The following is a 24,633-nucleotide window of genomic DNA, read 5'->3' as shown; positions in this document are numbered from 1 at the left end:
AGATGGTCTGGAGGAGGAAGGAGGGGAGATGGTCTGGAGGAGGGGAGATGGTCTGGAGGAGGAAGGAGGGGAGATGGTCTGGAGGAGGGGAGATGGTCTGGAGGAGGAAGGAGGGGAGATGGTCTGGAGGAGGGGAGATGATCTGGAGGATGGGGTCGAGTAGGCAGGTTGTCAGGTGGGCAGACCTCACTAGTCACAGGATTTCATCTTCAGAGAGAGGGGAGAAAGAGGTCAAGCTGTAGGGTAGTTCTGTGTGAGTGGGACCAGTGGACTCAATAGGATGAGTGAATGAGAAGCAGATGTCATAAACTTTCTTTTCAAAGTGGTTGACAAAGTCGTCTGCAGAAGGGGAGGGGGTGGAGGATTAAGAGTTTCCAGAAGAGAGAGATGATAGGATAGAAGAGGAGAGAGAAGTGGGAGAGAGAGAGTGAAGATTGCGACGACGCATTTACATTTGACATTTTAGTCATTTAGCAGACGCTCTTATCCAGAGCGACTTACAGGAGCAATTAGGGTTAAGTGCCTTGCTCAAGGGCACATTTACGTCATTTAGCAGACGCTCTTATCCAGAGCGACTACAAATTGGTGCATTCACCCTATAGCCAGTGGGATAACCACTTTACAATTATACTTTTTTTTTTTTTTTTGGGGGGGGGGGGGGGGGTTGAAGGATTACTTTATCTATCCCAGGTGTTCCTTAAAGAGGTGATGTTTCAAATGTCTCCGGAAGGTGGTGAGTGACTCCGCTGTCCTGGCGTCGTGAGGGAGCTTGTTCCACCATTGGGGTGCCAGAGCAGCGAACAGCTTTGACTGGGCTGAGCGGGAACTATGCTTCTGCAGAGGAAGGGGAGCCAGCAGGCCAGAGGTGGATGAACGCAATGCCCTCGCCTGGGTGTAGGGACTGATCAGAGCCTGAAGGTACGGAGGTGCCGTTCCCCTCACTGCTCCATAGGCAAGCACCATGGTCTTGTAACGGATGCGAGCTTCAACTGGAAGCCAGTGGAGTGTGCGGAGGAGGGGGGTGACGTGAGAGAACTTGGGAAGGTTGAACACCAGACGGGCTGCGGCATTCTGGATGAGTTATAGGGGTTTAATGGCACAGGCAGGGAGCCCAGCCAACAGCGAGTTGCAGTAATCCAGACGGGAGATGACAAGTGCCTGGATTAGGACCTGTGCCGCTTCCTGTGTAAGGCAGGGTCGTACTCTCCGAATGTTGTAGAGCATGAACCTGCAGGATCGGGTCACCGCCTTGATGTTGGCGGAGAACGACAGGGTGTTGTCCAGGGTCACGCCAAGGCTCTTCGCACTCTGGGAGGAGGACACAACGGAGTTGTCAACCGTGATGGCGAGATCATGGAACGGGCAGTCCTTCCCCGGGAGGAAGAGCAGCTCCGTCTTGCCAGGGTTCAGCTTGAGGTGGTGATCCGTCGTCCATACTGATATGTCGGCCAGACATGCAGAGATGCGATTCGCCACCTGGTTATCAGAAGGGGGAAAGGAGAAGATTAGTTGTGTATCGTCAGCGTAGCAATGATAGGAGAGGCCATGTGAGGATATGACAGAGCCAAGTGACTTGGTGTATAGGGAGAAAAGGAGAGGGCCTAGAACTGAGCCCTGGGGGACACCAGTGGTGAGAGCACGTGGTGCGGAGACAGCTTCTCGCCACGCCACTTGGTAGGAGCGACCGGTCAGGTAGGACGCAATCCAGGAGTGAGCCGCGCCGGAGATGCCCAGCTCGGAGAGGGTGGAGAGGAGGATCTGATGGTTCACTGTATCAAAGGCAGCAGACAGGTCTAGAAGGACAAGAGCAGAGGAGAGAGAGTTAGCTTTAGCAGTGCGGAGAGCCTCCGTGACACAGAGAAGAGCAGTCTCAGTTGAATGACCAGTCCTGAAACCTGACTGGTTTGGATCAAGAAGGTCATTCTGAGAGAGATAGCAAGAGAGTTGGCTAAAGACGGCACGCTCAATAGTTTTGGAAAGAAAAGAAAGAAGGGATACTGGTCTGTAGTTGTTGACATCAGTGGGATCGAGTGTTGGTTTTTTGAGAAGGGGTGCAACTCTCGCTCTCTTGAAGACGGAAGGGACATGGCCAGCGGTCAAGGATGAGTTGATCAGCGAGGTGAGGTAGGGGAGAAGGTCACCGGAGATGGTCTGGAGAAGAGAGGAGGGGATGGGGTCAAGCGGGCAGGTTGTTGGGCGGCCTGCAGTCACTAGTCGCAAGATTTTATCTGGAGAGAGAGGGGAGAAAGAAGTCAAAGCATAGGGTAGGGCAGTGTGAGCAGGACCAGCAGTGTCATTAGACTTAACAAACGAGGATCGGATGTCGTCAACCTTCTTTTCAAAGTGGTTGACAAAGTCATCCACAGAGAGGGGGGGGGGGGGGGGGGGGATTCAGCAGTGAGGAGAATGTGGCAAAGAGCTTCCTAGGGTTAGAGGTAGATGCTTGGAATTTAGAGTGGTAGAAAGTGGCCTTAGCAGCAGAAACAGATGAAGAAAATGTAGAGAGGAGGGAGTGAAAAGATGCCAGGTCGGCAGGGAGTTTAGTTTTCTTCCATTTCCGCTCAGCTGCCCGGAGCTCTGTTCTGTGAGCTCGCAATGAGTCATCAAGCCACAGAGCTGGAGGGGAGGACCGAGCCGGCCGGGAGGATAGGGGACACAGGGAGTCAAAGGATGCAGAAAGGGAGGAGAGGAGGGTTGAGGAGGCAGAATCAGGAGATTGGAGGGAGAAGGATTGAGCAGAGGGAAGAGATGATAGGATGGAAGAGGAGAGAGTAGTGGGAGAGAGAGAGCGAAGGTTGCGGCGGCGCGTTACCATCTGTGTAGGGGCAGAGTGAGTAGTGTTGGAGGAGAGCGAGAGAGAAAAGGATACAAAGTAGTGGTCGGAGACATGGAGGGGAGTTGCAGTGAGATTAGTAGAAGAGCAACATCTAGTAAAGATGAAGTCAAGCGTATTGCCTGCCTTGTGAGTGGGGGGGGATGGTGAGAGGGTGAGGTCAAAAGAGGAGAGGAGTGGAAAGAAGGAGGCAGAGAGAAATGAGTCAAATGTAGACGTGGGGAGGTTGAAATCCCCCAAGACTGTGAAGGGTGAGCCATCCTCAGGAAAGGAACTTATCAAGGCGTCAAGCTCATTGATGAACTCTCCAAGGGAACCTGGAGGGCGATAGATTACAAGGATATTAAGCTTAAATGGGCTAGTGACTGTGACAGCGTGGAATTCAAATGAGGAGATAGACAGATGGGTTAGGGGAAAAATTGAGAATGACCACTTGGGAGAGATGAGGATTCCTGTGCCACCACCCCTCTGACCAGATGCTCTCGGGGTATGCGAGAAAACATTGGTCAGACGAGGAGAGAGCAGTAGGAGTTGCAGTGTTTTCAGTGGTAATCCATGTTTCCGTCAGTGCCAGGAAGTCGAGGGACTGGAGGGTGGCATAGGCTGGGATGAAGTCAGCCTTGTTGGCGGCAGAACGGCAGTTCCAGAGGCTGCCTGAGACCTGGAACTCCAGGTGTGTGGTGCGTGCAGGGACCACCAGGTTAGAGAGGCAGCAGCCACGCGGTGTGAGGCGTTTGTGTAGCCTGTGCGGAGAGGAGAGAACAGGGATAGGCAGAGGCATAGTTGACAGGCAGCAGCAGATGGCTACAATAATGCAGAGGAGATCGGGATGAAATGAACTAAACATCAGGGAAAGGAGAGAGCAGGCCTCCCTCACCAAAAAAAAAAAATATATATATAACTCTCCCAACTTCCACCTCAGAAACTATAATTGTTTCACTGAACCACCCGAGTAAAACTCTCCCAACTTCCACTTTAGAAATTAGAATTGTTGTAAACTACAGCAGACTGTTATCAGTAGCTGTAATTAAGTACAGCAGCTACCAACCACCTAACGTTAATGCCTCGGATGAGGTTAGAAAAACAGCTGAATGGTAGCAGCTAGCTGGCTCAATCACAGGTACTCTTAAGCATGAAATAACATGACCATCTGGGTAGGGGCTGAGTGGGTAGGGTTGGAGGAAAGATGGAGAGACAAGGAAACAAAGTAGTGATCAGAGACCTGGAGAGGAGTTGCAGTGAGATTAGTAGGAGAACAACCTCTAGTAAAGATGAGGTCAAGCATATTGCCTGCCTTGTGAGTTGGAGGTGATTGGGAAAGGGTGAGGTCAAGCATATTGCCTGCCTTGTGAGTTGGAGGTGATGGGGAAAGGGTCAAAAGAGGCAAGGTGGGGAACGAGAGAGTTAGAAAGAAATGAATCAAAACGCAGACGTCGGGAGGTTGAAGTTGCCCTGTACGATGAGTGGTGAGCCGTCATCAGGAAATTAGCTTATCAAGGTGTCAAGAGTTCCAATGTCTAGTTCCAATATATAGTAATCATAATCATTATAATTATTATAATAATTAATTTAACTTGTATAGTGCCTTTCATTACAGAAAATAATCTCAAAGCGCATAAAAATCTAAACAAAAAGCAAATGATGTTAGAGACAGAGATTGAATGTCTCCCTCTTCTGAAGAAAGGCTGGCAGTTGAGACAGTTTGGATTAGAAAGGCAGTGTGGCTTTAGTGGAAGGGCATCTCAGTGGTATAGCCAGAGAAAAACAAAGACAGTCTGACAAACGGGCCTCGAGTGCTTCGTCAGTGCACCTCATCTGCTTCGCCGATGGTCAGTTCCATAGGACCCGCTCCTCCGTAGGTTCTGGTCCTCCACTGCCCAACATGTAGCACCCACCTGGGTGATGTCAAGGCCGCTGAAAAGCGCACTAAAAGACATCTTGGCAGTGGTTAAGAACAGTTCCTGATCATCTTCTGCCATCTCTAGATCTCTAGGTAATTCTTCCCGACAGATGAAACAAAGCTGCATTATTTAAATCCAAACAGCCAGCTAGCTAGCTAGCTATAAGCCGAAAAGATAGACTTTTCATCAAAATTCTGCAAGAATGTGCCTTCGGAAATTATTCAGACCCCCAGCCTTGTTCTACAATGGATTAAATATTTATTTTTTCTCAGCAATCTTCACACAATACGGCATAATGACAAAGCGAAAATGTAATAAAAATGATTTTCAGCCCCTTTGCTATGAGACTCGAAATTGAGCTCAGGTGCATCCTGTTTCCATTGATCATCCTTGAGATGTTTCTACAACTTGATTGGAGTCCACCTGTGGTAAATTCAATTGATAGGACATGATTTGGAAAGGCACACACCTGTCTATATAAGGTCTCGTAGTTTACAGTGCATGTCAGAGCAAAAACCAAGCCATGAAGTCGAAGGAATTGTCTGTGGAGCTCCGAGACAGGATTGTGTTGAGACACAGATCTGGGGAAGGGTACCAAAACAATTCTGCAGCATTGAAGGTCCCCAAGAACACAGTGTCCTCCATCATTCTTAAATGGAAGAAGTTTGGAACCACCTACACTCTTTCTAGAGCTGGCCACCTGGCCAAACTGAGCAATCGGGGGAGAAGGGCCTTGGTCAAGGAGGTGACCAAGAACCCGATGGTCACTCTGACAGAGGTCTAGAGTTCGTCTGTGGAGATGGGAGAACCTTTCAGAAGGACAACCATCTCTGTAGCACTCCACCAATCAGGCCTTTATGGTAGTGGCCACACGGAAGCAACTCCTCAGTAAAAAGCACATGTAAGCCCGCGTAGAATTTGCCGAAAGGCACCTAAAGGACTCTCAGACCATGAGAAACAAGATTGAACTCTTTGGCCTGAATGCCAAGCGTCACATATGGAGTAAACCTGGCACAATCCCTACGGTGAAGCATGGTGATGGCAGCATCATGCTGTGGGGATGTTTTTCAGCGGCAGGGACTGGGAGACTAGTCAGGATCGAGGGAAAGATGAACGGAGCAAAGTACGGAGAGATCCTTGATGAAAACCTGCTCCAGAGCGCTCAGGACCTCAGACTGGGGCCAAGGTTCACCTTCCAACAGGACAACGACCCTAAGCACATAGCCAAGACAACACAGGAGTGGCATTGGGACAAGTCTCAGAATGTCCTTGAGTGGCCCAGCCAGAGCCAGGACTTGAACCCCATCTAAAATCTCTGGAGAGACCTGAAAATAGCTGTGCAGCAACGCTCCCCATCCAACCCGACAGAGCTTGAGAGGATCTGCAGAGAAGAATGGGAGAAACTCCCCAAATACAGGTGTGCCAAGCTTGGAGCGTCATACCCAAGAAGACTCGAGGCTGTAATCACTGCCAAAGGTGCTTCAACAAAGTACTGAGTAAAGGGTCTGAATACTTATGTAAATGTGATATTTCAGTTTTTTATTTTTAATAAATTAGCAAAAATTGATAACCTGTTTTTGCTTAGTCATTATGGGGTATTGTGTGTAGATTGATGAGGGGGAAAAAACTATTTAATACATTTTAGAATAAGGGTGTAACGTAACAAAATGTGGAAAAAGTCAAGGGGTCTGAATACTTCCGAAGGCACTGTAAGTGATCAACTCCTAGAGCAGTCAACCCCCCAAAAATAATGTACAAAATGTTACAAAAAATAGACAAAAAAAAACTACAATATTTACAGAACCCTCTGCCACTTACCATCAATATTTGCATAACCTTTGTGATTGGAGGATAGCTATGAAGGTTATCGGCTCAGGATCAACTACTCTGATCTCCGCGAGTTCATTAATAATAGAATGATCATATTTGAAGTTGAAAAAAAAGGTCAGTCTTTGGTAAATGACAGGAAGGAGTGAAATGTTAACTGGTACCCAGGAAAACGCAGCCCAGCAGGAAAGTGTCCATCTTCATTTCTAAGACATAGTCAATTACAGCACAAACTCCATTTGCCATGTGCTCTCACCAAGCATTTCAACCATAAGCTTTCAGCAACAAGGATCCACCATGCCTCTTGACTGCACAATGTTCTGTGGGTGGCCGCCAAGAAACACAAAAACAGGGTTGAAAATACATTCAACACAAATCCCATGACCAGTCCCTGTGTGTCTTTCTCCAGATCATGTGACCAGCCACCTCCTGTATGATTGGTTGTTTCTATACTTCCTGACTTCCCTGTGTGTCTTTCTCCAGATCATGTGACCAGCCACCTCCTGTATGATTGGTTGTTTCTATACTTCCTGACTTCCCTGTGTGTCTTTCTCCAGATCATGTGACCAGCCACCTCCTGTATGATTGGTTGTTTCTATACTTCCTGACTTCCCTGTGTGTCTTTCTCCAGATCCCTGTCCTCATCAACCTGAGTCAAGATGCAGACGTCAACCTGCCTATCAAACCCCTCATCTTTGCACTGGCCATGGGAGCCTGTCTGGGAGGTGAGTTACAGACAGACAGACAGACAGACAGATGGACAGACAGACGGACCGACAGACAGACAGACAGACAGACAGACATACAGACAGACAGACAGACAGACAGACAGACAGACAGACAGACAGACAGACAGACAGACAGACAGACAGACAGACAGACAGACAGACAGACAGACAGACGGACCGACAGACAGACAGACGGACCGACAGACAGACAGACCAACAGACAGACCAACAGACAAACAGACAGACAGACAGACAAACAGACAGACAGACAGACCGACCGACCGACCGACCGTCATAGGATGCAACCTTTCCAACAAGTCAGTTTGTTAAATTTCTGCCCTGCTAGAGCTGCCCCGGTCAACTGTAAGTGCTGTTATTGTGAAGTGGAAACGTCTAGGAGCAACAATGGCTCAGCCGTGAAGTGGTAGGCTACACAAGCGGTGAGTGCTGAAGGCTAGGACCCTTAGTTCCAGTGAAGTGAAATATTAACGCTACAGCATACAATGACATTCTAGATGATTCTGTCCTTCCAACTTTGTGGCAACAGTTTGGGGAAGGCCCTTCCCTGTTTCAGCATGACAATGCCCCTGTGCAAAAAGCGAGGTCCATACAGAAATGGTTTGTGGAGATCGGTGTGGAAGAACCTGACTGGCATGCACAGAACCTTGACCTCAACCCCATCGCACACCTTTGGGATGAATTCGAATGCCGACTGCGAGCCAGGCCTAATCGCCCAACATCAGTGCCCGACCTCACTAATGCTCTTGTCGCTGAATGGAAGCAAGTCCCCGCAGCAATGTTCCAACATCTAGTGGAAAGCCTTCCCAGAAGAGTGGAGGCTGTTATAGCAGCAAAGGGGGGACCAAAACCATGTTAATGCCCATGACTTTGGAATGAGATGTTAGACAATACTTTGGGTCATGTGGTGCATGTAGAAGACTAACAGTTGAACTGTTGGCGATAATAGTTGCCCTCCAGTGGGTGGAGGACGCTGTATTGAATAGTTTATCATCTGTTAAATCTAATAGGAGTGACCTACTATTGGAGGTATTAATGTTATTATGGAGAATCGAGTCACTTGGTGTAGTAGTGAGATTCTACTGGGTCCATTAGGGTGTTGAAAGGAATGAAAGTGTAGATCAGATAGGCAAAAGGGCTTTAAAAATAGATATAATTGATATTAATGTTCCATTGGGTAGAGGGTAAGATCAGAGACATTTTGATAACGGCAGAAGAGATGGGACTCTGAGCCCAAGGGCCAGCATTTATGGTCGCTCTGTTTCTAGCTCCTAAACAACTTCGCAGTATTTCTTTTTTTTATGGTGTTATTTCTCACATTATTAGCCCAGAACATTTCTTTGAGTTATTACATACAGACGGAAATAACTTTTGGATATCAGAGCGACGGTAACTCACCAGCATTTTCGACCAGAAATACGACTTTCCTGAATTGGATCCTTTGTTCGTACCCCACAAGGCGATTGAACTTATCCCAGAGGCTGCTCCAAGACGCTCCAAGACGCTGCCTGCGGAGAAGAGATAGTGGTCTTCTAGTCCGACTCTGGAGGCGTGCTCACCATCCACCTCTTCCGAGTATATTACTTGCTAATGTTCAGTCTCTGGACAATAAAGTAGACAAGCTCAGGGCGAGGATCTCCTTCCAGAGACACATCAGGGACTGTAACATACTCTGTTTCACGGAATCATGTCTCTCTCCGGATATACTGTCCCCGTCCATACAGCCAGCTGGGTTCTCAGTACATCGCGCAGACAAGAATAATGAACTCTCCAGGAAGAAGAAAGGCGGTGGTGTATGTTTCATGATTAACTACTCATGGTGTGATTCTCGGTACCGGTACCCCCCTGTATATAGCTTCGCTATTGTTATTTTACTGCTGCGCTTTAATTATTTGTTACTTTTATTTCTTATTTTTTCTAGGTTTTCTTTTTTTAAAACTGCATTGTTGGTTAAGGGCTTGTAAGTAAGCATTTCACTGTAATGTCTACACCTTATTCGGCGCATGTGTCAAATAAAAATGGATTTGATTTGATTGTGGTAACGTACAGGAACTCAAGTCCTTTTGTTCACCCGACCTGGAATACCTCACAATCAAATGCCGACCGCATTACTGCTCGAGAGAATTCTCTTCGGTCTTCATCACGGCCGTGTATATCCCCCCCCCCCAAGCCGACACTATGAAGGCTCTCAAGGAACTACACTGGACTTTGTGCAAACTGGAAACTGCATATCCTGAGGCCGCATTTTTTGTAGCTGGGGACTTTAACAATGCAAATCTGAGGAAAACTCTACCAATGTTCTATCAACAAATTGCCTGTAGTGCTCGCGCTTCAAAAACTCTCGACCATCTTAATTTCCCTTCCGGATGGCTACAAAGCTCTCCCCCGCCCTCCCTTCGGGCAAATCAGATCACGACTCCATCCAGCTCCTCCCTTCCTATAGGCAGAAACTCAAACAGGAAGTACCCATGCTAAAGTCTATTCAACGCTGGTCTGAAAAATCAGAATCCATGCTTCAAGTTTGTTTTGATCACGAGAACTGGGATATGTTCCGGGTTGCCTCTGAGAATAACACTGACGTATACACTGAGACGGTGACTGAGTTCATCAGGAAGTGTTAAGGGGATGTTGTTCCCACTGTGACTATTAAAACCAACCCAAACCAGAACAACGTGGATAGATGGCAGCATTCGCGCAACACTGAAAGTTCGAACAACCCATTTTACCACGGCAAGGTGACTGGGAATGTGGTCGAATACAAATAGTCCAGTAATGCCATCTGTAAGGTAATCAAACAGGCAAAACGTCAGTACAGAGAAAAGGTGGAGTCGCAATTCAAAGGCTAAGACACGTGATGTATGTGGCAGGGACTCCAGACAATCACGGATTGCAAAGGGAAGCTAAACACCTTCTTCGCCCGCTTTGAGGATAACACATCGGCGCGGGCTGCTCCCGAGGACTGTTTGCTCTCGTTCTCCGTGGCCGACGTGAGTAAGACATTTAACCGTGTTAACCCTCGATAGACTGCCGGCCCATATGGCATCCCTAGCTGCGTCCTCAGAGCATGCGCAGACCAGCTGGCTGGAGTGTTTATGGACATATTCAATGTCTCCCTATCCCAGTCTGCTGTCCCCACTTGCTTCTAGATGTCCTCCATTGTCCCTATACCATCTGGACAAGAGGAATAACTATGTAAGAATGCTGTACCCTCCAAGCTCATCATTAAGCTCGAAGCCCTGGGTCTGAACCCTACCCTGTGCAACTGGGTCCTGGACTTCCTGACAGGCTGCCCCCAGGTGGTGAAGGTAGGAAACAACATCTCCACTACGCTGATCCTCAACACTGGGGCCCCACAAGGGTGCATGCTCAGCCCCCACCTGTACTCCCTGTGGTAGCCATGCTGGTTAAGTGTCACCAGCAAAGCACCCCCACACCATAACACCTCCTCCTCCATGCTTTACGGTGGGAACTACACATGCGGAGATCATCCGTTCGCTCACACCGTGTCTCACAATTCTCCAATTTGGACTCCAGACCAAAGAACACATTTCCACCGATCTAATGTCCATTGCTCGTGTTTCTTGGCCAAAACAGGTCTCTTATTTTTATTGGTGTCCTTTAGTAGTGGTTTCTTTGTAGCAATTTGACCATGAAGGCCTGATTTACACAGTCCCCTCTGAACAGTTGATGTTGAGATGTGTCTGTTACTTGAACTCTGTGAAGCATTTATTTGGGCTGCAATTTCTGAGGCTGGTAACTAATGAACTCATCCTCTGCAGCAGAGGTAACTCTGGGTCTTCCATTCCTGTGGCGGTCCTCATGAGAGCCATTTTCATCATAGCGCTTGATGGTTTTTGCAACTGCACTTGAAGAAACTTTCAAAGTTCTTGAAATTTTTCGTATTGACTGACCTTCATGTCTTAAAGTAATGATGGACTGTCGTTTCTCTTTGCTTATTAGAGCTGTTCTTGCCATGATATGTACTTGGTGTTTTCTGTATGCCCCCCCCCCTACCTTGTCACAACACAACTGATTGGCTCAAGCGCATTAAGACGGAAATAGATTCCACAAATTAACTTTTAACAAGGCACACCTATTAATTGAAATGCATTCCAGGTGACTACCTCATGAAGCTGGTTGAGAGAATGCCAAGAGTGTGCAAAGGTGTCATCAAGGGAAAGGGTGGCTATCTGAAGAATCTCAAATATAAAATATATTTTTATTTGTTTAACACTTTTTTGGTTACTACATGATTCCATATGTGTTATTTCATAGTTTTGATGTCTTCACTATTATTCTACAATGTAGAAAACAGTAAAAATAAAGAAAAACCCTTGAATGAGTAGGTGTGTCCAAACTTTTGACTGGTAGTGTACTTACTACTTTTTAGCTACTTTGCAACTTCTTAGCATGTTAGCTAACCCTTCCCCTAACCCGAAACCTAACCTTAACCCTTTCAGCTAACCCTTCCCCTAACCCTAACCTTAACCCTTTAACCTAACTCCTAACCTTAATCCCTAAACTCTAGCCTAGCTAACGTTAGCGTTAGCCACCTAGCTAACGTTAGCCACAACAAATTGGAATTCGTAACATATCACAAGTTAGCAAATTCGTAACATATTGTACGTTTGCAAATTATTACATACCATACGAAATGTAACATGTCATACTAAAAATAGTGTTTCTGGTTTACGTACAGAATAATCCCAATATCTTCATGCTTATCAAACTGCCGAATGTAACTAACAACTCTTCCCAAGACCATATACACGGAAACATCTGTAAAAGATAATGAAAGCCCTTTTCTCCTGGAAAATAAAGTTTACAAAGTGTTAACATTTACTCTTAGTCATCAACAAGCATGGGGACGATAATTCCACTGTCTTCCCTTAACTCATTAATCGTTTGTTTGAAATTAATACCTTGTTACTACTCCAGAAGGAGATGACAAACTCTCTCAAAAGATGAAAACCACTCAAGGTTCTCTGAGTATTTTTAATTTGATTACCCTTTAGACTTCATTCTCTGTAATTCTCACAATGATTATTCATCCCCAAAATCGGCTCCATTTGATCCCATATCAAATTATCATGGTATCGTTACAGGACCACTTTCCACCGACATAGTAAATATCTGTTTCCCCTTAGATTGTTCCTGTCACCCCTCTAAATGTAATATGTCATTCGCAAATATAATCAATTACTACGTGTAAAGAATCTGTGATATTTGATCCCAAACGTCTATTCAAAAGTTGTTTGAGATGTGATCTCCTACGTCTTCCACCAATCCTAGAAGAAGAAAAAATCCTACTCAAAACAATTACTTGATGCCAGAGAAACTCGTCATAACAATGTGTTTTTAATTCATGTCAAAACGTTTTGATTTTTTTAAATGAAACTCGTCCTTTACAATCAGCACAGCAGAATGTACCTGAAGTGTTTACCTGAAATAAATCAGAACATTTGTTTGTGTAAAATACTGCGGTTCACAAATGTGGAATTAGTCAAGGCTGTTTTTGATTACAGATGAAGTGAGTCTGTCTAGTTATAATAATAATAATAATAATAATATGCCATTTAGCAGACGCTTTTATCCAAAGCGACTTACAGTCATGCGTGCATACATTTTTTTTTGTGTGTGTATGGGTGGTCCCGGGGATCGAACCCACTACCTTGGCGTTACAAGCGCCGTGCTCTACCAGCTGAGCTACAGAGGACCACCATAGTTCACAAGTATATAAATCTAATTTTGAAACTTGTGAGGTGACATGAGCACATAACTGTTTTAAATTGTGTGGTCATACGTGTTAACCAGTGGAACAGAAAGCAAGATTGTTTTTCGCAGTAGAATAAACAATACGCCCGTTTGTATATTATATATATATATATATACATATTATATCCGTGTATTGATCATTTCACTGATATCTCTGTTGTGTTTGTAGGAAACGGAACGTTGATTGGTGCGTCGGCCAATGTGGTGTGTGCGGGGATCGCTGAACAACATGGCTACGGCTTCTCCTTCATGGATTTCTTCAGGTTGGTGCTCCTCTTTAAAACCTCACACAGTAGCCTCTGTGATCATATTAAAACACAAAAACTACATATTAAGTTAAAAGTGGGCAGGTCTCTGAAGCTGAAAAAAAAAATTAAGGACAGGTGGCATAGCCCCTCGCTGGACCATCCGCCAGCCATGCTCTACCAAGGCTTTCCAGACCTCTAGAAATGTCTCTAGATGTAGATTGTCTAGTTGATATAATTGATAGAAGATTGTCTCTGGGATTTTCTGACCCTGGTGTGTCACATTCCCCTTCCATTCCATTCCCATCCCAGACCAGAGCCATGTATTTCTAAATATATGGTTCTTCCAAAACCACCTCTCCTGTGAGAGAGGGGGCCCTGTCTGTCTGTTTGTTTACACAGCAGCCTGGTCAATACGTCTAGGAACCAATACACCCTCACACACAGGGGAAACCAAGGGAATTGACTTTTATACAAATGACTTCCTACATTACCCAGGAGTCCCTCTCCCAGGCCTGTGTTCTGTCAGGCTGTGCGCTAGGGAGCTGGGGAGGCAGGGGGCTGTGGGCTGGGGAGCTGGGGAGGCAGGGGGCTGTGGGCTGGGGAGCTGGGGAGGCAGGGGGCTTGTGGGCTGGGGGGACAGGGGGAGGCAGGGGGCTGTGGGCTGGGGGGACAGGGGGAGGCAGGGGGATGTGGGGCCAAGGGGAGGCAGGGGGCTGTGGGCTGGGGAGCTGGGGAGGCAGGGGGCTTGTGGGCTGGGGGGACAGGGGGAGGCAGGGGGCTGTGGGCTGGGGGGACAGGGGGAGGCAGGGGGATGTGGGGCCAAGGGGAGGCAGGGGGCTGTGGGCTGGGGAGCTGGGGAGGCAGGGGGCTGTGGGCTGGGGAGCTGGGGAGGCAGGGGGCTTGTGGGCTGGGGGGACAGGGGGAGGCAGGGGGCTGTGGGCTGGGGGGACAGGGGGAGGCAGGGGGCTGTGGGCTGGGGGGACAGGGGGAGGCAGGGGGATGTGGGCTGGGGGGACAGGGGGAGGCAGGGGGCTGTGGGCTGGGGGGACAGGGGGAGGCAGGGGGATGTGGGCTGGGGGGACAGGGGGAGGCAGGGGGCTGTGGGCTGGGGGGACAGGGGGAGGCAGGGGGATGTGGGGCCAAGGGGAGGCAGGGGGCTGTGGGCTGGGGGGACAGGGGGAGGCAGGGGGCTGTGGGCTGGGGGGATAGGGGGAGGCAGGGGGAGGCAGGGGGCTGTGGGCTGGGGGGACAGGGGGAGGCAGGGGGATGTGGGGCCAAGGGGAGGCAGGGGGCTGTGGGCTGGGGAGCTGGGGAGGCAGGGGGCTTGTGGGCTGGGGGGACAGGGGGAGGCAGGGGGCTGTGGGCTGGGGGGACAGGGGGAGGCAGGGGGATGTGGGGCCAAGGGGAGGCAGGGGGCTGTGGGCTGGGGAGCTGGGGAGGCAGGGGGCTGTGGGCTGGGGAGCTGGGGAGGCAGGGGGCTTGTGGGCTGGGGGGACAGGGGGAGGCAGGGGGCTGTGGGCTGGGGGGACAGGGGGAGGCAGGGGGCTGTGGGCTGGGGGGACAGGGGGAGGCAGGGGGATGTGGGCTGGGGGGACAGGGGGAGGCAGGGGGCTGTGGGCTGGGGGGACAGGGGGAGGCAGAGGAATGTGGGCTGGGGGGACAGGGGGAGGCAGGGGGCTGTGGGCTGGGGGGACAGGGGGAGGCAGGGGGATGTGGGGCCAAGGGGAGGCAGGGGGCTGTGGGCTGGGGGGACAGGGGGAGGCAGGGGGCTGTGGGCTGGGGGGACAGGGGGAGGCAGGAGGCTGTGGTCTGGGGGATAGGGGGAGGCAGGGGGAGGCTGTGGGCTGGGGGGACAGGGGGTGGCAGGGGGCTGTGGGCTGGGGGGACAGGGGGAGGCAGGGGGCTGTGGGCTGGGGGGATAGGGGGAGGCAGGGGGAGGCAGGGGGCTGTGGGCTGGGGGGACAGGGGGAGGCAGGGGGCTGTGGGCTGGGGGGATAGGGGGAGGCAGGGGGAGGCAGGGGGCTGTGGGCTGGGGGGCCAGGGGAGGCAGGGGGCTGTGGGCTGGGGGACAGGGGGAGGCAGGGGGGGCTGTGGGCTGGGGGGACAGGGGGACAGGGGGAGGCAGGGGGCTGTGGGCTGGGGGGACAGGGGGAGGCAGGGGGCTGTGGGCTGGGGGGAGGCAGGGGGAGGCAGGGGGCTGTGGGCTGGGGGGATAGGGGGAGGCAGGGGGAGGCAGGGGGCTGTGGGCTGGGGGGCCAGGGGGAGGCAGGGGGCTGTGGGCTGGGGGGAGGCAGGGGGAGGCAGGGGGCTGTGGGCTGGGGGGATAGGGGGAGGCAGGGGGAGGCAGGGGGCTGTGGGCTGGGGGGATAGGGGGTGGCAGGGGGCTGTGGGCTGGGGGACAGGGGGAGGCAGGGGGGGCAGGGGGCTGTGGGCTGGGGGGACAGGGGGACAGGGGGAGGCAGGGGGCTGTGGGCTGGGGGGACAGGGGGAGGCAGGGGGCTGGGGGGACAGGGGGAGGCAGGGGGCTGTGGGCTGGGGGGCCAGGGGAGGCAGGGGGCTGTGGGCTGGGGGACAGGGGGAGGCAGGGGGGGCAGGGGGCTGTGGGCTGGGGGGACAGGGGGACAGGGGGAGGCAGGGGGCTGTGGGCTGGGGGGACAGGGGGAGGCAGGGGGCTGGGGGGACAGGGGGAGGCAGGGGGCTGTGGGCTGGGGGGCCAGGGGGAGGCAGGGGGCTGTGGGCTGGGGGGACAGGGGCCAGGGGGAGTCAGGAGGCTAGGGAGCTGGGGGGCCAGGGGGAGGCAGGAGGCTGTGGGCTGGGGGACCAGGGGAGGCAGAGGGAGGCACGAAGAACATGAGGATGGCTGGGGGATGGTCCAGCGAGGGGCTATGCCACCTGTCCGTAAGTTGGGGAATTTAGCATTTTTCACAGAGAGAAAAAGACAGATATATATATATACAGTACCAGTCAAAGGTTTGGACACACCTACTCATTCAAGGGTTTTTCTTTATTTTTTATACAGTGTAGAAAAGTAGTGAAGAGATCAAAACTATAAATTAACACATATGAAATCATGTAGTAACCAAGAAAGTGTTAAACAAATCAGAATATATTTTATATTTGAGATTCTTCAAATAGCCACCCTTTGCCTTGATGACAGCTTTGCACACTCTTGGCATTCTCTCAACCAGCTTCACCTGGAATGCTTTTCCAACAGTCTTGAAGGAGTTTCCACATATGCTGAGCACTTGTTGGCTGCTTTTCCTTCACTCTGCCGTCCGACTCATCCCAAACCATTTCAATTGGGTTGAGGTCGGGGGATTGTGGAGGCCAGGTCATCTGATGCAGCACTCCATCACTCTCCTTCTTGGTAAAATAGCCCTTACACAGCCTGGAGGTGTGTTGAGTCATTGTCCTGTTGAAAAACATATGATAACCCTACTAAGTGCAAACCTGATGGGATAGTGTATCGCTGCAGAATGCTGTTGTAGCCATGCTGGATAAGTGTGCCTTGAATTCTAAATAAATCAGACAGTATCACCAGCAAAGCATCCCCACACCATAACACCTCCTCCTCCATGCTTTACGGTGGGAAATACACATGCGGAGATCATCCGTTCACTCACACCGTGTCTCACAATTCTCCAATTTGGACTCCAGACCAAAGGACACATTTCCACCGGTCTAATGTCCATTGCTCGTGTTTCTTGGCCCAAGCAGGTCTCCTCTTCTTATTGGTGTCCTTTAGTAGTGGTTTCTTTGCAGCAATTCGACCTTGAAGGCCTGATTCACACAGTCCCCTCTGAACAGTTGATGTTGAGATGTGTCTGTTACTTGAACTCTGTGAAGCATTTATTTGGGCTGCAATTTCTGAGGCTGGTAACTCTAATGACCTTATCCTCTGCAGCAGAGGTAACTCTGGGTCTTCCTTTTCTGTGGCGGTCCTCATGAGAGCCAGTTTCATCATAGCACTTGAACGTTTTTGCGACTACACTTGAAGAAACGTTCAAAGTACTTGAAATGTTCCGTATTGACTGACTTTCATATCTTAAAGTAATGATGGACTGTCATTTCTCTTTGCTTATTTGAGCTGTTCTTGCCATAATATGGTCTTTTACCAAATAGGGCTATCTTCTGTATACCCCCCTACCTTGTCGCAACACAACTGATTGTCTCAAACGCATAAAGAAATTCAACAAATTAACTTTTAAGAAGGCACACCTATTAATTGAAATGCATTCCAGGTGACTACCTCATGAAGCTGGTTGAGAGAATGCCAAGAGTGTGCAAAGCTGTCATCAAGGCAAAGGGTGGCTATTTGAAAGATCTCAAATATAAAATATACGTTGATTTGTTTAACACTTTTTTGGTTACTACATAATTCCATATGTGTTATTCCATAGTTTTTATGACTTCACTATTATTCCACTATGTAAAAAATAGTTTAAATAAAGAAATATCCTTGAATGAGTAGGTGTGTCCAAACTTTTGTGTAACTGCTAAACTGCTGGCTGTACACTGTAGTGCACGATTGTAGCAGGTCACTAACGCATTAGTTCTAGTCGATATGTTGACTATGACATTAATAGGTTGACAACAATGTAGGCTGTGTGTAGCGGTTAGCGGTTATGATATGAAGGTTTGGCTTGGAAAGTTTTTTTTTTTTCTTCGCCTGGTCACAGACAGCTGATGTGTTGTGTAATGAAGTCCACAAGCGAAGGGAAAAGGTGAAAGGAGGAGAGCGCGTAGATGTGAGAAGGAATTATACAATAATCAAAGGGATCATGCTTGTTTGTATGTGGCTGCCATGAAGTTGAACTGTGTTTGCGTGTGATCAGGGGTGTATTCATTCTGCCGATTCTATTGAAAAACGTTTCTTAAACGGAACGAAAAGGGGATAAACATACCTGAATTTGTCCATGATGTTTAATGCCAGTGGGATTATATATGGTTGAATCATCAGGTTTAATGCCAGTGGGATTATATATGGTTGAATCATCAGGTTTAATGCCAGTGGGATTATATATGGTTGAATCATCAGGTTTAATGCCAGTGGGATTATATATGGTTGAAACATCAGGTTTAATGCCAGTGGGATTATATATGGTTGAATCATCAGGTTTAATGCCAGTGGGATTATATATGGTTGAATCATCAGGTTTAATGCCAGTGGGATTATATACGGTTGAATCATCAGGTTTAATGCCAGTGGGATTATAAATGGTTGAATCATCAGGTTTAATGCCAGTGGGATTATATATGGTTGAATCATCAGGTTTAATGCCAGTGGGATTATATATGGTTGAATCATCAGGTTTAATGCCAGTGGGATTATATATGGTTGAATCATCAGGTTTAATGCCAGTGGGATTATATATGGTTGAATCATCAGGTTTAATGCCAGTGGGATTATATATGGTTGAATCATCAGGTTTAATGCCAGTGGGATTATATATGGTTGAATCTTCAAGTTTAATGCCAGTGGGATTATATATGGTTGAATCATCAGGTTTAATGCCAGGGGGATTATATATGGTTGAATCATCAGGTTTAATGCCAGTGGGATTATATATGGTTGAATCATCAGGTTTAATGCCAGTGCCGACCAGGTGAAAAATCTGTCAATGTGCCCTTGAGCAAGGCACTTAACCCTAATTGCTCCTGTAAATCGCTCTGGATAAGAGAGTCTGCTAAATGACTAAGGTACCAGTACCAAGTCGATGGGATAAAGTCACTAAGCAACAGGGTAGATAATAAACAGTAACAGCAGCGTATGTGATGAGTCAAAGAGTTAGTGCATAAAGGGTCAGTGCAGTTAGTCCAGGTTAATATTGGTTAACTATTTAACTAACGATTTAGCAGTCTTATGGCTTGGGGGTAGAAGCTGTTCAGGGTCCTGCTGGGTCAAGACGGTACCGCTTGCCGTGCGGCAGCAGAGAGAACAGTCTATGACTTGGGTGGCTGGAGTCTTTGACAATTCTTAGGGCCTTCCTCTGACACCGCCTGGTATAGAGGTCCTGGATGGCAGGGAGCTCGGCCCCAGTGATGTACTGGGTCGTACCCACTACCCTCTGTAGTGGCTTGCGGTCGGATGGCAATCAGTTCCCGTACCAAGTGGTTATCCAGCCAGTCAAGATGCTGTCAATGGTGCAGCTGTATAACTTTTTGAGGATCTGAGGACCCATGCCAAATCTTTTCAGCCTCCTCCACTGTCGTGCCCTCTTCACGACTGTGTTGGTGTGTTTAGACCATGATAGGTCCTTAGTGATGTGGACACAGAGGAACTTGAAGCTCTCGACCTGCTCCACTACAGCCTCGTCGATGTGGATGAGGGCGTGCTCGGACCTCCGTTTCCTGTAGTCCACGATCAGCTTCTTTGTCTTGCTGACGTTGAGGGAGGGGTTGTTGTCCTGGCACCACACTGCCAGGTCTCTGACCTCCTCCCTATAGGCTGTCTCATCGTCATCGGTGATCAGGCTTACCACCGACAACTTTAATTTAATGATGGTGTTGGAGTCATGCGCGACTACGCAGTCATGGTTGAACAGGGAGTACACTCGTGAGGGGCCCCTGTGTTGAGGGTCAGCATGGCGGATGTGTTGTTGCCTACCCTCACCACCTGGGGGCGGCCCGTCAGGAAGTCCAGGATCCAGTTGCAGAGCAAGGTGTTTAGTCCCAGGGTCCTTAGCTTAATGATGAGCTTGGAGGGCACTATGGTGTTGAGCTGTAGTCAATGAACAGTATTCTCAAATAGTTGTTCCTTTTGTCCAGGTGGGAAAGGGCAGTGTGGAGTGCAATAGAGATTGCATCATCTGTGGATCAGTTGGGGGGGGTTCCATCAATGGAGTCTTCAGTCTCTTTCATAGTTTTCTCCTTCCCCTCCTCCCCCTCCTTCCTCCCCTCCTCCCCCTCCTTCCTCCCCTCCTCCCCCTCCTCCTCCTTCCTCCCCTCCTCCTCCTTCCTCCCCTCCTCCTCCTTCCCATCCTCCTCCTTCCTCTCCCTCTCCTCCTTCTCCTTCCTCTTCTCCTCCGCCTCCTCCTTCCTCTCCTTCTCCTCCCCTCCTTCCCTCTCCTTCTGTGGGTCTCTCTCTCTGATGTCACCGTTCTGGCGCTCTGAGCCTGTCTGCCTGTCTGCCTGTCTGTCTGTCTGTCTGTCTGTCTGCCTGCCTGTCTGCCTGCCTGTCTGCCTGCCTGTCTGCCTGCCTGCCTGTCTGTCTGCCTGCCTACCATGTAGACTGGGGACAGTGGTCCCATAGAATTAGACTTCTCTCAATGGTTCACTAGGCAGGCAGAGGAATGCAGGTGCACACAGACCGGCCCCATTTGGCCAAAAACCAGAATCACCAGCAACCCTGGCAATCAGTAACAACAGCAGTACTGCTCAGCCCAGACCAGACCAGCACAGGAAAAACATCTCCCCTGTTGCATTTCATGTTTTTTCAGGCAGAACACTATAAATGGTGCAGGTTGCTTTTAGTTTAACATTCTGGTTCCACCAATATAATGTACTGCAGAGGTACGAACCACCTTTCCTCACTTCTTCAGTTGTCCGTGAATTCCCCTTATTCCCTGTATAGCACGCTCATTTGGACCAGAGCCCTATGGGATGCCATTTGGGACATGCTCCCAGGTCAGAATTGAAGCCAGCTGATGACAGCTTGATAATAGAATAGTAGTGCACTATATAGGGAATAGGGTGCCTGTCACGCCCTGGCTCTAGGGACTATTTTAAGTTGAGCCAGGGTGTGTAGAGTTTATGTTTTGTGCTCGTTGTGTCTAGTCTAGTTTTTGTATATCTATGTTGGCCAGAGTGGTTCTCAATCAGAGGCAACGAGTATCAGCTGTTGCTGGTTGTCTCTGATTGGGAACCATATTTAGTCAGGTGGTTTTCCCACAGTGTTTGTGGGATCTTGTTCCGTGTTTTGCACCTGTGGACGTCACGTATCGATTTGTTGTTTTGTTCGTGTATCATTTAATAAATAAGTATGTTCACCTTCCACGCTGCGCCTTGGTCCTCTATATCCGACGATCGTGACAGTGCCATTTGGGACGCAGCCCTGATGTAGCAGAGGCCAGGTCGTGTACTATCTGATGATGAGCATGCATTTAGCCTATCTTTAGAATATCCTCAGCCACCCAGGATGTCTCCCAAATGGCACGCGGTTCCCAATATCGGGCTCTGGTCAAAAGTTAGCGCACTATATAGGGAATAGGGTGCAATTTGGGATGCAGCACCAGTGAGATGTTATCAGCTGATATCAGTATGACGCTCAAGGAGCTTCAATAGGATCTAATTAAATGTTAGTTTGAGATCACACAGACGGGAGAGAGGCCACGGGAGAAAGGGCTTAAACAATGATACAGACAGAGAGTTGCATCCCTCCTCTCCCCCTCCTCCTCCTCCTGGCTGTATCATTGTGTAAGCCCTTTCTTCTGTGGCCTCTGTTCTGTCCTGTCCTGCTGTGCATCCTGGGTAAAAGTTTATGGCTCAGCAGAAAGTGACGCACCTGTCTATATCATCATGAGTTTAGTCTCTTCCTGTCTCTAGAGATGACCTCTGTTTGCATGATGACCAGGTTTAGCACCATCCTGCATGTATAATGCAGAGACAAATACTGTCAAGGCTTTTCGAACGAGAGACATACAGTACAACACGAGGTTACAGACGCTAATGTTCTCATAACAAAACAAAAAATATATATATATAATGTATAATGACGTCAGAAGTTTGAAAGTTTGGCAACTTCATATAATAATGTTACATTACACATCAATATTAGCAGAACATTGCAGCAACATTTTCACAACTACTTCCATTATCGTTGAAGTATGTTTTTAAAACAATTCAATACACATCATTGGTTGTTACGTCTATACAGCGCAGGTGGCCTTCACTGGGTGGAATGGGTTGATATCGAACACATCACACACATGGTTTCTATGTGTTTGATGCCATTCCATGAACTCCATTCCAGCTATTATTATGAGCCGTCCTCCCCTCAGCAGCCTCCTGTGCTATACAGAATCTTAGTTTGACCACCCTGTTGCAGGAGAAACTTTCCTGCACTCCAGGAAATGAACTTGTAGTGTATTCGAGGTTTAAAAATACTTGTAATTTCCATTTTAAAATGTCAGACTTGATTGGTCCTAACGAAAAATGTATCAACCCATACAAAAATATCCAGTAATTATAATCCACATAGTAATTCACATTTCATGTTGCAGCAGGATTATTTTCCTGAAACTGGTCACAGGAAGATCCTGTACCCTAGGTAGGTATCTCAGTGTCACAGTCGTTGAGAGACTGGTCAGACCAAGGCGCAGCGTGAAATGCATACATGTTTATTAAACTGAATAAACATACAAAAGGCAACGAAACGTGACGTCGGAAAGCTATACACTAACAAGCCAAACTCACCGAGCACAAACAAGATCCCACAACCCAGGCAGGAAAACTGGCTGCCTAAGTATGATCCCCAATCAGAGACAACGAGCGACAGCTGCCTCTGATTGGGAACCACACCCGGGCCAAACATAGAAATACAAAACATAGAATGTCCACATAGAATCAACACACACATGATATTCACACCCTGACCAAACTAACTAGAGTTCTATAGGTCTGACACTCAGATGGCATCTCCGTTAATGTGTGGAACGTTCCAGTAATGTTTTCTCAGAACCAATTTAAAGCTGGAATCCTTAGTTGCTACATCCATATTTGGACGTATAATTGAATTATACATATACCCATTGATTCTTGAAGAACATAACTTATAAATGCCTCATGAGCTTAGTTCAACTGTGGTACCTCATCAGAACCCAAAATGTACTTAATGTTTGTAAACAAAGTAAATGTAAACAGACACTGTATCGCCTCAAAACAGGGTTAAAACTATCATCTTGATATCATGGATGGTCAGTCCTTGCATCCATAGCTCTGTCTATGAATTGGACAGTGGTTACATTTCTCCAGCCCCATCCCTCAGCTTTTTACCAAAACAGAGGCAGGGTGACGCTTTGTTATTGTTTCAATTAAGGATTGTAGCTTTAATTGAATCCAGACATGATTGATGTTTTTAAGGGAACGTTATTGGAACAATCATGTCATAACGTCAACACTATAGCGTTGTGGGAGTATTCCCTGCTTGGGTGTTATGTTCTCCATCAACGTTAGCAGAACGTTCCCGTAATGTTTTCTCAGACCCATTTATATTGATCTCACATTTTGTTGTGGCAGTATGTTCTAAAAACATTACTGGTACATTGTGTTATTACGTTTACCTGGTAACCTAATGAGAACGACAGGGGAATGTTCTGTGGTGGTTGTTACAGATGTTGTGCACAACATTTTAGTGAATGTTAGGAGAACATTCCAAGGATATTTCATTTTAAACATAAAAAAACGAAAACATTTTGTTATAAAAAACATGCTTTAATTGTTTTTGGGATGTTTATCATCCTAATGTCAGATAAAACCTTAACTAGAACCTAATGGGAATCTTAGCTAATGTTCTGGGAATCTTCCCCATTTGCTGGGTAGTGACGGCTTGGTACAGTAGAGGCTTTGCCTCTTCTAACAGTATGATCACATGGAACTCCTAGTGACGCTTTAGTTCTATAGCATAACACAGGGGAGCTCTTCAGCAACATGTACTTAACATACTGACACAGACTACTGGCACAGACTACGGACACAGACTACTGACACAGACTATTGACACAGACTACTGACACAGACAACCGATACAGACTACTGACACAGACAACCGATACAGACTACTGGCACAGACTACTGACACAGACTACTGAGACAGACAACCGATACAGACTTTTGACACAGACTACCGATACAGATTATCGACACAGACTACTGCACAGACTACTGGCACAGACTACCGATACAGACTATCGATACAGACTACCGATACAGACTATTGACACAGACAACTGATACATATTATTGAAACAAACTACCGATACAGACTATTGACACAGACTACAGAGACAGAGTATTGACACAGACTACTGATACAGACTACCGATACAGACTATTGACACAGACTACCGATACAGACTATTGACACAGACAACTGATACATATTATTGAAACAAACTACCGATACAGACTATTGACACAGACTACAGAGACAGAGTATTGACACAGACTACTGATACAGACTATTAACACAGACTACTGACACAGACTACTGATACAGACTACAGAGACAGAGTATTGACACAGACTACCGATACAGACTATTGACACAGACTACTGATACAGATTATTGACACAGACTACCGATA

At 48.1% G+C, this 24,633-nt stretch overlaps 1 protein-coding gene across 1 annotated transcript in view; it reads left to right on the top strand.

The window, feature by feature from the left end:
• Positions 1-24,633, top strand: part of oca2 (oculocutaneous albinism II) — a gene marked incomplete at both ends in the record, with an annotated part of 84,536 nt that overhangs the window by 54,527 nt on the left and 5,376 nt on the right. The window contains 2 exons of the mRNA XM_084163922.1: positions 7,193-7,286; positions 13,252-13,345. Coding sequence (XP_084020048.1) covers positions 7,193-7,286; positions 13,252-13,345 — 188 coding nt within the window. The remainder of the gene's footprint in view (positions 1-7,192; positions 7,287-13,251; positions 13,346-24,633) is intronic.

This window comes from Coregonus lavaretus, assembly GCF_964263955.1.
Source record: "Coregonus lavaretus genome assembly, chromosome: 6".
NCBI lineage: Eukaryota > Metazoa > Chordata > Actinopteri > Salmoniformes > Salmonidae > Coregonus > Coregonus lavaretus.
Note: the sequence above shows the minus strand (reverse complement) of the source record. Positions and strands in the feature narration are given on the sequence as shown.